General features: G+C 34.3%; 1 protein-coding gene across 8 annotated transcripts in view; it reads left to right on the plus strand.

Annotated features, from left to right (window-relative positions):
- Positions 1–15,453, plus strand: part of ROBO1 (roundabout guidance receptor 1) — a 1,154,304-nt gene that overhangs the window by 1,069,364 nt on the left and 69,487 nt on the right. For all 8 annotated transcript variants that reach the window (XM_005548415.4, XM_065539306.1, XM_065539308.1 and 5 more), the window contains 6 exons: positions 459–583; positions 3,017–3,188; positions 10,522–10,727; positions 12,248–12,329; positions 12,512–12,680; positions 12,765–12,931. In XM_005548415.4, the coding sequence (XP_005548472.3) occupies positions 459–583; positions 3,017–3,188; positions 10,522–10,727; positions 12,248–12,329; positions 12,512–12,680; positions 12,765–12,931 (921 nt within the window). The remainder of the gene's footprint in view (positions 1–458; positions 584–3,016; positions 3,189–10,521; positions 10,728–12,247; positions 12,330–12,511; positions 12,681–12,764; positions 12,932–15,453) is intronic.

Here is a 15,453-nt window from a genome sequence, read left to right on the forward strand (position 1 = left end):
AAGATTTTAAATGGTTTTAATTTGCATGGTAGCATTTCAGGAGATTTTGAGTTAAAGTAATTTTAAGACCTTCCTGCATCAGGAGATCCTTGTGTGTATGATTAAAACTCATTCACCTTTAAGCAGATCTAAAGGAGAAAAGATAATATTTATTCATAAAAAATTCAGGTATACTTAGAATGTAGAGGGTCAAATTGTAGCTTTAGAATTCTTTTCAATATGTGGGTTAATCTTAGAAGGTCAGGTAATAAAAAACTTCATATAACAACTCGGTTTCATTCTCTAACCATGAACCTAACATTTTAGTTTCAAATTAAGGACAAGAATTGGTATATCATTACTGTTTTACATAACATGCTGTATAAAATAACAGCAGCACTTAGAATATAAGTGATTGTCTCAATTAGGACAATAACTACGTGCTTTTAATTCAGTGTAATTTGTTTCATCTCCTTTAGAACCTCCACATTTTGTCGTGAAACCCCGTGACCAGGTTGTTGCCTTGGGACGGACTGTAACTTTTCAGTGTGAAGCAACTGGAAATCCTCAACCAGCTATTTTTTGGAGGAGAGAGGGGAGCCAGGTACAACCTTTTCCTAATTTTTTTTAAATCAGCAAAGATGGTTGCCAGGATGTATGAGAAGAGAAACCAACATATTACTTAGTCATGCAGCTGTCACGTTAAGAAAACTGGGAAATCTCTTGAGTGCCCAGAAAATTTTAGCAATGAGAAGGAAGACAAAATTTTCTTTACTGCTTGAATTCTGAAAGCAATTTTCTCTACCTAGTTTTGGTACACAAGGTAGTATATAAAGTTTACCTTTATTTGTAGCTCAGCCACATTAAAAAGAAAAACACTTTTTTCTCAATATTATCCAATTAATTATTATTTGTATTATTCAGGTATCTAGAATTATATATTAAAAGAGATTTATGTACATTTAAAACAGATGATAATTATTCAGTGATTTCTCTGAAAGCTTCAGGAGTCTGAACTGCCTTCTGAATCATTAACCTATATGAAATTATCTTTAACAGAGATGGTGTGTTAAATATAATTTGTTATATTCAAATGTGTTGAAAACTATCACATGCAGTCAACATTTGCTATAAAATCTAACTCTCTTTTATGAACTTCAATTTTGTATATGTATGGAAACTGAAATACAGAAATTTATACTCTTTTAAACTCTTAAGTTCATTATTGGACTTCAGTTTAATAAACAGGAAATCTTAGAAGAGTTTAAAATATCTTTTTGTCTCATCTCTTAATGATTAGCCTTCTTCAGTAAAACAAAAACGTGACTGGGCACAGTGACTCATGCTTGTAATCTCAGCACTTTGGGAGGCTCAGGCAGGAGGATCACTTGACCTCAGGAGTTTGAGACTAGCCTAGGCAATATAGTGAGCCCTCATCTCTACAAAACATTAAAAATAAACAGCTAGTGGGGCATGGTGGTGAGTGTTTCTAGTCCCAGCTCCTCCGGAGGCTGGGGCTGGAGGATCACTGGAGTCCCTGAGGTAGAGGCTGCAGTGAGCTGTGATTGCATCACTGCACTCCAGCCTGGGTGAAAGAGCAAGACACTGTCTCAGAAAATAAGTATACAAAGCAGAACGTTTCCCTCTACTTGCTTCTGATATGTGTAAATAAACAATTCTCATTCATTTTTAACACTTATTCCTGACCTTTTTTTATTTTGCTTAAATCAATCATGGGTGTTTGTTTCATGGTCTTGCTTCTAATGTGTTCTTATAAAAAACAGGTCATTTACTGACTGCATTTAATATTTGGTAGGGAATGCTATCAAGTTCACCTTTTCTTCCACTTTGGTAGCCAAATATTGATTTGATTATCGTATATAGGCCCTTATTTGAATTCTAGTAACTTGGTAGGTTCTAACACATTGCATTTGGCCTCAAAGAACTAAATTTGCTGAAATCAAATTATAGACAAGAAAGAATGAAATATTTCAATAGGGCAGGAAGAATTTTAGTGCATTTTAGAAGGAAATCTTTGTAGCAGTAATAGTAAATCCACTGGAATGTCTTCTTAAAGGAGTAGTATTTTGATGATTCATTTAAGTTACTTAAACATTGGTTCAAATTTCCAAATAATTTAGGTTTTGTTCAATATTCCAACTCACTTTTTCCTAAAATGTTGTCATTGTACATATATCCATGGAATAGTTGTTAAACCTTTATAAAATAATGTATATTAAAAGGCACCAAAACTTTTTAAAAGAATTAATTTTGTTGTGGTAGGGAAAATGTTACTATTTTTTATTTCACGAAATTCAGTAGCATGATCTGTTATTTTATGTGACATATACCCTAACTCTAAGAAGCATGATGTTTTAATTAAATTCAACATAGGAATTTTAGAAAATCCATAACAGGATTTTCTCACCAATTAACAAGAAAAACAAGATATGTGTTAAAAGTTTGGTATAGGTTACTGAGCTTTTACAATGGATAGCTAACAGAAATGCTTATTGTGGTGCCAAAGTGGTATCGTATCCCTGATTTTAATTTGTCAGAATTTGTTTACATATTAATTCTTGAATATATTAAAGGTTTTAGGATTAATAATCCTAGTAGTCATATATAGGTGAAGCAAGACTTTTGTCTTTGTTTTGCTAAATAGGTCAACATTTTTTACTACAGTGATAGTTAATATTCTTACATATCTAGTATTGCTTAAAAACAGATAGAAACATATATATCAATCTTGAGAGTTACTTAAATTTTCAAATGATCCTATATGAGGTTAGATTATTAAACATTGTATGTGTATATATGTACATATGTAGATATTTACGTGCATGGATGTGTATATATGTGGGCATGTGATGGAAGCATATTTAGCTTATTTTTGCATATGTATATATAGAGATAAATATGCATATGTGTATGTATACTTTTATATGTATGTTTTTAAATGTAAATGTATAAATGCCAAAATACTGGAACCTAACAACCTATTTTTATTTTCCTCCATCCCAATTTCTGGGTTTAGAATCTGCTCTTCTCATATCAACCACCACAGTCATCCAGCCGGTTTTCAGTCTCCCAGACTGGTGACCTCACAATTACTAATGTCCAGCGATCTGATGTTGGTTATTACATCTGCCAGACTTTAAATGTTGCTGGAAGCATCATCACAAAGGCATATTTGGAAGTTACAGATGGTAACGTGTACAACATTTTATTTCAAGATGTCCAAGTTTGGCTTAGGATCCACAGAGGGTGCCCGTAGATATATTTATTCCCAACTTTATACCTTTTTATGGCTATTTTAGTGCAAAACCTAAAAGAGTGTTGATACAATAAATTCAAAATTATTCTTATTTTAACCTAAATGTTTGATAAATTCGTAGCATTCAATCGGATTCATAAAAGCATAGCAATTATCTAAGGAGAAGTTTATACTAAATGGCTGCATATAGGAATATATCTATGTTTTGGAAAACAAAAAATATTTTGTAATATCTTAGTGTAAATTGCCATCTCTTCTCTTTCCTCTATAATTTAGGAGATACGATGAATTTTTAGATCATAAGTCCAAAATCTAATAGCTCACACTTACAATAATGAACAAGTTTTCTTTTTTTTTTTTTTTTTTTTTTTTTTGAGACTGAGTCTGGCTCTGTGGCCCAGGCTGGAGTGCAGTGGCCGGATCTCAGCTCACTGCAAGCTCCGCCTCCCGGGTTTACGCCATTCTCCTGCCTCAGCCTCCCGAGTAGCTGGGACCACAGGCGCCGCCACCTCGCCCGGCTAGTTTTTTGTATTTTTTAGTAGAGACGGGGTTTCACCGTGTTAGCCAGGATGGTCTCGATCTCCTGACCTTGTGATCCGCCCGTCTCGGCCTCCCAAAGTGCTGGGATTACAGGCTTGAGCCACCGTGCCCGGCGAACAAGTTTTCTTTAATGTGATTTTATTCTGTCAACTCCCCTAAACACACTCAATTAATGCCAAACCTATTATAAAGACACAGTGCTGAACAAAATCTCCAAACTGAGATAGATAGTAGTGATAATTTGAGAAGAAGATTAAAGAAGAAGAAAAAAACACACATAAATACGTTTTATTCTCTCTCTATATATATATATAGGAAATATTTCTTCCTGGTCATTCTCTTAATGATGGCTTTAGGGATTAAGTAGTTAATTTTGCTGAAAACCAATTTTTTTATGATTAGTGCTTTTACTGTTCTGTCCTACTTTGAGGCCATGAAAATGTTCTTCTATGTCTTCTTCTAGAAGTTTTATTATTTACACCTTTGAGATGCAAATTTTTTATCTATCTTGGTTAATTTTTGTATATGGTATGAGTTCAAAGTCAAAATTCTTTTCATTTCCCCCATATGAAAACTGATAATTCGGCATAACTTACTGGAAAGACTATCCTTCCTCCACTGAACTGCAGTGCCGTCTTGTCACAATTCCAATAAGCATAGATTTCTGGGCCTATTTCTGGTCTGTTTATTCTATTTCATGCCACCCAAAATGCTAGGATTACAGGTATGAGCCACCACGCCTGGCCCATATGTTGTTAAATATTGTAGCTTTATACTAAGTCTTAAAAACTGGTAGTAAAAGTCTCTGCCTTTCTTTGCTTGTTTTGGGTTTGCTATTGAAGATCATCCACATTTTCTTACAAATTTTAAAATAAACTTGTGAAAATCACATGTACACACCCACTCCCTAAACAAACAAAAAATCTGAATATTTAATTTTGTTTTTATTTAAATTGTTGAATAACTTAAGAATTAACATCTTAATCTGAGTCCATTCAGGGAATCAGTATATATCCTACAAATATCTCTCAATTATTTAGGTCTTTAATTTCTCTCAGCAATGCTTTGGAGTTTCAAGAGTAAAGGCTTTGCAGATATTTTAAGGTGTTTCATGATTTTGATGAATATATATATTTATATATGTATACACATGCCGTCATATCAAAAATATGTACACAGTCACATCAAAAATCATGTATATTATCTTTAATATATAGGAATAAAATTATAATAATATAATTTTATTATTGAATTGTATGAGGCAAGTGCTTGAATGTACAATTGACTTTTTTATATTAACCTTGTGTCCAGCAACTTTGCTAAATTCACTCATTTTTAATAGTTTGTAGGTAGATTATTTTGAAATTTTTATGTACAAAATGTGTCAGCTGCACATAAAAAGTTTTACGTCTTTCTTTCTATATTTATACCTTTTATTTCTTTTACTTGTCCTACATTGCCTCTGACCTCCAATATCGTGAGCAGAATTGGCAATAATGGATATATTTTTCTTGATCCTAACATCAGGGGGAAATAATTTAATATTTTACCACCAGATACAGTGTTGGCTAGGACTTTTGTAGATATCTTTGAATTTCAAGAAGTTCTGGAGGAATTTGTTAAAACATCAGTTTCATTATTTTCTTTTCTAGTGTTCTCAGGGTAAGTGTATATTCCTTAATGGCTTTACCATTCATGATCTGCCCTTACTGCAGGCTCAGTTCTGAATACTGTGTTGCTCGCGTGCCCTAATCATTGTGCTTGCCGTGCTTCTCCATCTTAAGTCTTCTGCACGTTGTTTCCACCAACGTGAAACTTCATTTCCTTCAAGAAGCATTCCCTAACTCTTCCAATTCAGGTTCCATCCTCCAGCCCCTGCAGTATATACGTAGATTGCATCCTGTACTTTTTTTGTGTTCTGTTTATTTTCCTGTGTTCTTCATAAGACATTGAATTCCATGAAGGCAGGACCTGTGTTTCTCTAATCCAGTGCTTGCTAGTATCCAGCCAAGATCTCTCATGTGCCAAATGCTCAATAGATTTTTTTTTTTTAAATGAGTGGATGAAACCAAGAAAAAAGGAAGAACAACTAGCTTCTGGTTAAGTGAGAATTCAACACTGGGATTGTCTCTCTCAAAAGCTCAAACTCTTACCCCTGTATATGATACATATTATACATGTACTGGCTCCAATAAGCTAGAATGACATAAAATATTTTTATAATGTCTTAAGTACATTACAGCCATTAAATAATGATTGTGAAAGCCATATAGTGAATTTGATAATGACTACTATAACCAATATATAGAGACATTAGAACATAGAATGGCACATACATTAATAATTGCAACTTTGTAAAGCGACTTATATATAGGTATACATTTAAAAAGATTTTAGAAAGCTATGCTAAAGTCTCAAATATCACCAATTTTTGTAATTTAAAGCAAAGGTTTTTATGTGCCGACTGGCATGACATTATCACAAATTGCTTGTATTTGTGAGACTAGGTCATGCGTAGACCTTTTATTAAACTATAAAAAACAAAATCTCTAAATATCTGTGAATTTGGGATTCATCCCTACTAGCCAGTTCAGCAGTAAATGTTCTGTTTCACCCTGCAAACTCTGGGGGTTTTAAGGTGATTTTGTGTTTGCTGTTTTTGCACTGTTTTTAAAGTTTTGTTTGCTTTATTTTGGAGCTTATTGATATTGTGAAAACAACTTAACACTGTGGTCTCATTCTTCATGGGTAAAACTAGAATTATTGCCAGTGCTGGAAATAGCAATATTTATACATTAGCAAGTCCAGAGGATGGCTAGTAGGCAGAGTACTTGGGGATACTATTTGTCTTTAGCTTCTTGACCTTCTTTACTGTTTGCAAACAGAGCAAAGACAAAGGCAGAATAAAACATGAAGCACGGAAGTAGCAGCTGCCTTTAAAATGTTGTGTTGACTGTAGCTGTGGTCTATCTAATAGCATTTGACTCAGAAACATACAAATTCATGTCTTCTATTTAACTGAACATCTTTCTTCTCTTTATTATAATATTAGAACGCAAGAAAACAAAGTTAATGCTTACTACATAATGTATAAAATTTAAAGTCATTTGTGTTCATCTCACAAAATGCATAGATACATAGTGCATAGAGTGTTATATTTTATTTAGAAAAGTGATTTGCCAGTTAATACTTGATTTGGACAAGTCACTTGGACTTCTAGAGTTTCAGTTCCCTGATTTCTAAAATGGAATAATAATATTTTATAGCCAAATTTATACATTTCCAAGATATGACGTTTGTACTTTGTAAATGGATGAAAATTACGTTCTTTATCTGTGATGTATATTGGCGTATAAATGTGACTTTTGTACATGAACTAATCAATGTGTGTATATTATTTTCTTTTTCACTTAAAAGTATTTCATAAGTATATTTATGTATATTAACATAGACTTCATGATCATTACTTTGAGGTGACAAATTACTACTTTTGGAGGGGTTTTGAAGTCTTTCATTAAATGTGGGGAAAAGATAACTAAACTTTTATAAACTTGTATAACCCTGCTGTAAAATATATATATTATATATAACTTACGTATTATATAATATACTTTATTTTATATATTTTATAATATATTTTAAATGTATTCTTAATATATTTTATTTTATATATTTTATAATATATAAATATTGCAGCAGGTTTGCACCTCCTGTTGTACCTGTTACACTGCTTATACCATCACTGCCTCCACCACTATTATTTTTATACTGACAATAATGAGCTACCGTGACTAATAACAAGTTATAGGATAAGCTTACATAGGGCCAGGCACTATACTAGAAACTTTTCACACATGAACAATTTCAGATCTAACCATATTTTACCAGTGAGGAATCTGAGGCAGTGAATGTGAAGATATGTACCCAAATTACAATGATAAGTAGCAGAACTAACATGTTTGCATCTCCGATAAGGTAGCTACTTACCATATGGGGCTATTTAAATTTGAATTTAAATTACTTAAAATGAAATAAAATTGCATATCCAGTTCCCCAATTACTCTAGCTACTTGGAGCTATTGGCTAATATATTAGAGAGAGTAGATATGGAACATTTCCATTGTATGGCACTAACATTTTCTGACTCCAAAGTCATTGCATTTAATCCTTTGTTAAACATTGCTGATTCTTAAACACTTCCTATTTTACTTCTGGATAATTCATTCTGATAATTCTAGTAGAAGATCCTAGACCTGAATATGAGGTTTGTCTCATTCTAAATTAAGGTTTGACTCATAAATGCAGTACATTCTTTGGTGTCTGTAAGTGTAAACATTTTACGAGTATTTTATTCTACTTCATGACATCAAAAACCTTAGTTTCTCTACCTGAAAACATCAAATTGCTTTATTGTACTCTAAATATTTCTCTTCTTTTTTTTTTTTTTTTTGAGACAGGGTCTCACTCTGTCACCCAGGCTGGAGTGCAGTGGCCTGATCAAAGCCCACCACTGCAGTTTAAACCTCCTGGGCTCAGGTGATCCTCCCACCTCAGTCTCTCAAGTTGCTGGGACTACAGGGGCACGCCACCATGTCTGGCTAATTTCTTCTGTGTGTGGAGATGGGGTTTTGCCAGGTTACCCAGACTGGTTTTGAACTCCTAGGCTTAAGCAATCCACGTTCCTTGGCCACCCAAAGTGCTGGATTACAGGCGTGAGCCCCAGTGCCTGGACAGATCTTTCATCTCTGATTTGCATAATAGTTTGTTGTTGTTGTTTTACCAAAGAGGACACTAGCGATACTACAGTACATATATATGTCAGCCTTTTGCAGTTAGACAAGCACTCCCTTATCTGTTCCATGTAAATATGCATAACGATGCCCTTCCTGAGATATTTAGAAAAACGTATTATTATGCTTAGTTTGTGGATTTAAAACAATACAAAACTGAGGCTTAGAGAATTTAAGGAACTTGCCCAAAGACATATGGCAGATGCTAGAGCTGATCCTTTTCTTTTATTGCTTTATTTTTGTTAAGTATGCATTGTATTGTAAATTATATGGAAACAATGACATCAATAACTGGGTTGGGATGGAATGGGGAGGTGTGGATGACACTAAATAAAATACAAATATCAAAGAACTGTAAGGGTAAAGAACATAGAATATATTCCCAGATATTGGATTGTTTCTAAATATGATAAGAGTATCAAATTTAAACCATCCTTCTATTAGACTTAATTATAATCAGTTATAAAGAATACTCCTGCTAAGTTTCAAACTCTAGCCTTCTAATTCACCCCTTCGTATTGCAAACTTCACCCTAGTAACCAAGACATAGAAGAGAATTGAAAGATTAGAGTGGAAATGCGCTCCATTGCTTTCCTGTTTATCTTTTCTTTTCTTTTTCTTTAGTTTGCATGCACAAAACTAATATTTATTGCATGGCAAATGAGGAACAAATTAAAGTGTGACTCCAGCTTGTGGAAATCTTTGGTGCATAAAACTTCGACCATGACAGATCCAGCTTTGAAAATTATTGCCTCCAAAATTTAGTTACTCTGGCAACCAGTTTTCTTTAACCAGGCAACTTAGAATCTTTCTTTGTACATTCGTGTCTTTTAAAAATTTTCATTAACATCCAGAATTTTCAAGTTGATTAATTAAAGAAAATTTCTGAAATTTAGTTTTTAAGTCATTAAAAAAAAAAAACAAAACACTGTAGAGTTTCATATAAATTGCCTAAATCAGGGGATGGGAACGCCTCTTCAGTGTAGGATTTATTCTCGTTCCAACACAGTTGTGTTTTCCCCTAAAAAGGACTTCATGCCAGATAAAGGTTTTAGATTTTAGACTTTTTTCGTGTAATCATAGGGATAATTGTATTTACACATAATAAAATTGCCTCTCGTTATTTTCCGTAGTACGTTATAACTGTTATCTAAGGTAACGGAGTTAGCTGAGGCACGTTCCCAATCCTATTAAACCCAATAGAGCAGCACAGTATTTGCCAAGTTAGAACATCATTTTGACTTGTCTTTTGGATCAGCCAACCAACAATGTATTTGGGCAATTTTCCAGTTTCTTTGAATTCATTACAATTGGGTAATTTTCTCCCATGTATATTGTAATAGAAAGAATTACAGGATAAAAAGGCACAGGGAACTCAATCATACTGATTTATTGAATTATGAAAATCCAATGCACTTTTTTGGATCCAAAATTGTTAAACATTCTGGTATGGTACCATGTTTCTTTTTTTCTGTTGTACGAAACACTTACGAAATGTCAGTTTGGTTTTGCTTCATTCGTTACAATTTCTCTCATATGTTTCCTTGAGAGGAATGGTTTTTTGTTGTTGTTGTTGTTGTTATGTTGTGTTTTTTCATATTTTTAAGTTTAAAAAGTACAGTATTCCATTATCACGACTCTGTATCTACTTTACCATCCACAATCCTAATTCCAGAGTTCTTTAAATAGGCCTCTTGACAGTGCAGCCAGCTCAGTGAGTGGTTGGTCATTCGAACGTAGCACATTGTATCTCCTTTTAATATTCTGAATCAGTGCATCCTATAAATGCATTTTGAATAATGCATGTCTCCTACTTTAATTACTTGTTTAATTATCTTTAGTTTGTTTCAAAGCCTAGAGCAACTGCTGTTGCTTGGATGATTAGAAAATTGCTTCCAGTTGCAGAAATCTATTTCCTGTTGTTTCTTCTGGCAGTGATTGCAGATCGGCCTCCCCCGGTTATTCGACAAGGTCCCGTGAATCAGACTGTAGCTGTGGATGGCACTTTAGTCCTCAGCTGTGTGGCCACAGGCAGTCCAGTGCCCACAATTCTGTGGAGAAAGGATGGAGTCCTCGTTTCAACCCAAGACTCTCGAATCAAACAGTTGGAGAATGGAGTGCTGCAGATCCGATACGCTAAGGTACCTTGGAATGGCACCTGGGGTTTCTTGTTTTGTTTCACTTTGTTTCTGCCTCCAACAACTGGCATTGAAATTTCAAACTTTGCAGTTAATGAAATGTTAAATGAAGAGTAGTAATATATTTTTAATTTGATGTTTTATTTTTTTCAGATATTTCATTGTATATGTTTGAGATGATTTAACTCATAATTTAGTCCATGGCAGGTAATTTAAGGTTATATGGAGGAGAAGAAAAAAAAGGATTTCTGAGAACCTACCGAGGAAACTAGATGAGGGTTTGTGAGAGAATAAATGTCTTCAAAGTAGTGGTATGATGTAGTCCTTCCATAAGGCATCTTTTAAGATATTTACCTGTATCATTTTATGTGCAATATACTTCGATAGTTGTTCTATTGTAAATATTTGTTTCATCATTTTGCAATGGCAAAACTATATATGCAAACAAAAGCCATAAAGCAATGTACACACCGAGTGTACAATTCAAATCAGAATGCTAAATGATGGAAAACCCACAGGTTTGTAGGAACCATTTAAGGATTTACTTTCACAGGGTGTCACATCCCATGCCTGCTCTTTCAGGACTTTATTGTTTTGATTTTTCTTCTTTTTTTAGGTCAAGATCAGACCAGCTCCTGAGGCATATGAAAGAATGGTCCTGACAGCAATAAACATAACTTTCTGTTGCTTGATTTCCTAGTGTGGGTGGTTCCTTTGGAGCACGGGATCAGCATCACAGTTCACTTTAAGTGCCACAGCAGTTAATATGTTGTGCTACTTTGTGACCTGGTTATTGCAATTGCCAGAGCAAGATGACAACATTCTTTCTTTATCAGATGTTACTTGAAGACGGTTATTAGCTTGAGCAGAAGTAGATGGGTTTATTCTGCTGCTGCTGATTTCAGAGTTGAACGTGTGGCCTGTTTGCTCTCTGTCAGTCAGTTTTTAAAGAGGAACAAGAGTGTTCATTCCAGCTCGAGTCTGGCTTTGTACTTCTTAAACTGCCTTAAGTTCCAGGTTTGAAAACCCAGGAAAGTCAGTCTTTTAAGAAAAAATTCTGTGATTCCCATCCTTTTTCTGTTGATCTCATATATCCATATAGGTATAACAGATAAAATATAAAGGCAAGAATAGCCATTGGTTAAGCTTTATCAGCCTTATTATATGACTTACTAAACATAAAGATATATTTTAGCAATAAATATTAATGCTTTGAATTTGAAGAGTTGTATGCCTTACCTTAGGAATTATTGTCCCTGAGACTGATGATAATATATGCTAATGCAATTAAATATTTCTTATTCTACCATTAGAACAATCATATAAAATCTCTTTTTTTCTATATTGATGTAATATTTTCCCTCACATTCAATAAAAATATATTCAATTAAGGGGAAGTTTCTGGTTAGTGAATTTTAATGCAGCTATCCATATTCATGGATCATATACAAACCTGTAATTGCGTTTTCAGCCCAGTGACTTCTTGATTTTTCCAAATATTTATTTTTTGTCTGCCTTCTCAGCTGGGTGATACTGGTCGGTACACCTGCATTGCATCAACCCCCAGTGGTGAAGCAACATGGAGTGCCTACATTGAAGTCCAAGGTAAATTAAATGGTATATTTCCCTTAAAGTAATGCTTAAAATGCAGTTATTTACTTACTGGGATATTAATGAAGTAAATGTCCTGTTCCCTGAGTAGGTGTATGAATATGTTATCTGCATTTATATGCTTACCTGTGTATGTGTAAACATCTTTTATTTTGGCCTTTTTTCCCACTTTTTAGAATTTGGAGTTCCAGTTCAGCCTCCAAGACCCACTGACCCAAATTTAATCCCTAGTGCCCCATCAAAACCCGAAGTTACAGATGTCAGCAGAAATACAGTAACATTATCATGGCAACCAAATCTGAATTCAGGAGCAACTCCAACATCTTATATTATAGAAGCCTTCAGGTAGAGTGAAGGAGATGCTTCCTAGTTGTTCTTTTTTGATTCGCCATTAAATACGCATGTTCTAACCTGTGTGTCTGTCCTTAGCCATGCATCTGGTAGCAGCTGGCAGACCGTAGCAGAGAATGTGAAAACAGAAACATTTGCCATTAAAGGACTCAAACCTAATGCAATTTACCTTTTCCTTGTGAGGGCAGCTAATGCATATGGAATTAGTGATCCAAGTCAAATATCAGATCCAGTGAAAACACAAGGTAAATATTGATTTACTTAACCCTGTGACACCTACTTATCCTTAGATGTTGTAATTGCACAAATGACTTGTGTTACATGCTACAATTGTACATTTACAGTCTGTTGTTCAGGTTGCCCAAGTTGCTTAATTAATTTTTAATATGCAAACACAGTGTCTACAAACTTTATTATTTTCTGGACTAAGCATACAAACATAAGATGGATTAACAAAGAGAACTGTTTCTCATAAAATTACCAATATACCAAGACAAAAGTATGATGTGAGGAGATGGAAAGTACAATTATGGTAACCAGAGACTGGGAAGGGTAGTAGGGTGGCTGTGGAGAGAGGGGATGGTTAATGGGTACAAAAAAAAAATAGTAAGATAGAATGAATAAGATCTAGTATTAGATAGCAATAGGGTGACTATAGTCAACAATAATTTATTGAACACTTTTAAATAACTAAAGTATAATTGGAATGTTTGTAACACAAAAAAAGGATAAATGATTGAGGTGATGGATAGCCCATTTACCCTCATGTGATTATTATGCATTATATGCCTATATCAAAATTTCTCATGTACCCATAAATATATACACCTGTTAGGACCCATAAATTTAAAAATACGTGAATATTTGTGTATTCCATTCAATTTCCTGAATTTTAAATATAGTAACATATAGGTGTACAATCTTAATCATATTATAATTGTATTTAAAATTAACTGAATTTTATTTATATATAAGTTCAGTACTTATAACCTTCTGGATGAATTTTTACATTACAATCCTAATCAGATAATACTCTCTTGAGATCACATGAATGTAGGAGATATCTGGAAACTTGTTATTAATTCCTCTGTCCAGTTAAACTCCAACAAGCATGGAGAAAATACTTTAGGTCTTTATTTTGTTTGGCCTGTCTTTATTGTCAGTTATATATGAGCCATAATATAAGAAACTTTTAAATGAAAAACACCTACGTTTTGGTCAAAGCTGGGTTTGCAAAACAGATAAAAGAAAAATGGACATGTTTAAAGCTACTTCTAGAACATTTAAAACTGGAAATTTTGTTCCTTTGGACCAAATTTTGGGTATTCTGCATTTTATCTTTTGTGAACAGAAATTACTTTTAGCTTTTAACAGACGGATTATTTTCATCTCTCCACACTCTTGCTCATCCTATTATTTTATTGCTCTAATAGGAGTAAAATTAATATACTGGAAAAAAAGGAGATGAATTTGAATCATCCTTGACCTTTTATTTTTGGAAAAAAGAAAAAAAACACATGTCATTGTAAATAAAATGTGCTTGTTTTTATATTAGTAAAGAAAGGTAATTTTAGAGGGGAATGATTCGAAGTATAAAATTATTTTCTCAACATACAGAGGGATAGTGTTTCTATCTTAAGGAAACAAAGGAAAAAGAAAAAAAATAGACTTGGTTATTTTAATAGAAACAAGTTATACACGAGATGACTGAGACTTAAACTCCTTTGTTGCTGGTTTGGGAGAGCGGTCTGCCAGCCATGTTGCTGTTTTGTTACTTCAAGTATGTACATAAACAGTCTTTTTGGAAGCACTTCTTGTTTCAGAATTTGCAGAAAAAGCACACCAAGTTGTAGAGCATGCCCACGTGTGTCTCTTGTGTGACTGTAACACACCCATAGCTCATATTTGCTATTATGAATCACCTTTCCAGGAGCCTTAAGGCAGTCTGAGGTTTTTGATATTAGATACACATTTGTAAGGAATGTAGACCCAATGACAGCTGTAAAATGAATTTAAACGTTTGTCCCCAGTACAATGGTCTCCAGCCAGTAGACTGTAACTGAAAGTTTTTGGCGACTGCAGCTTAACTCTGTTTTGTCCTGTATTCACATGCATGATTCCGTAATATGTAACCTCATTTGTAAGTGAGGAGTGAGTTAGCATTCTGTCTGAACATTCATTTAGTCTTTTTAACATTTCTGTCAATTTGCCTTTGTATATGCATAGATAGTGGAACAATGTGTATAGTCTGTTCTCACGCTGCTAATAAAGAACTGCCCCGAGACTGGACGATTTATAAAGTTAAGAGGTTTAATTGACTCGCAGTTCAGCGTGGCTGGGGAGGCCTCAGAAAACTGACAATCATGGCAGAAGGGGAAAGTAACACGTCCCGCTTCGCAGGGTGGCAGCGAGAAGTGCCGAGCAAAAGTGAGCAGAGCCCCTTATAAAACCATCAGATCTCATGAGAACTCACTCACTATCACGAGAACAGCAGCATGGCGGTGACTACTCCATGATTTAATTACCTCCTACCGAGTCCCTCCCGTGACACGTGGGGATTATGAGAACTACAGTTCAAGATGAGATTTGGGTGGGGACACAGCCAAGCCATAGCGATCCAAGTATAATGCATCCTTGTCAACTGGAAGACTGGAAACGTAGAGAAACAGGCGTACAATTGTGAAATCAAACACATGTTTTTAATTTCAGCTCCTCAGTCTACTAGCTGCGTGGCCTTGAGCAAGTTAGTCAACCCTTGTGAGTTTCC

Source organism: Macaca fascicularis, chromosome 2 (assembly GCF_037993035.2).
Source record: "Macaca fascicularis isolate 582-1 chromosome 2, T2T-MFA8v1.1".
NCBI classification, from domain to species: Eukaryota; Metazoa; Chordata; class Mammalia; order Primates; family Cercopithecidae; genus Macaca; species Macaca fascicularis.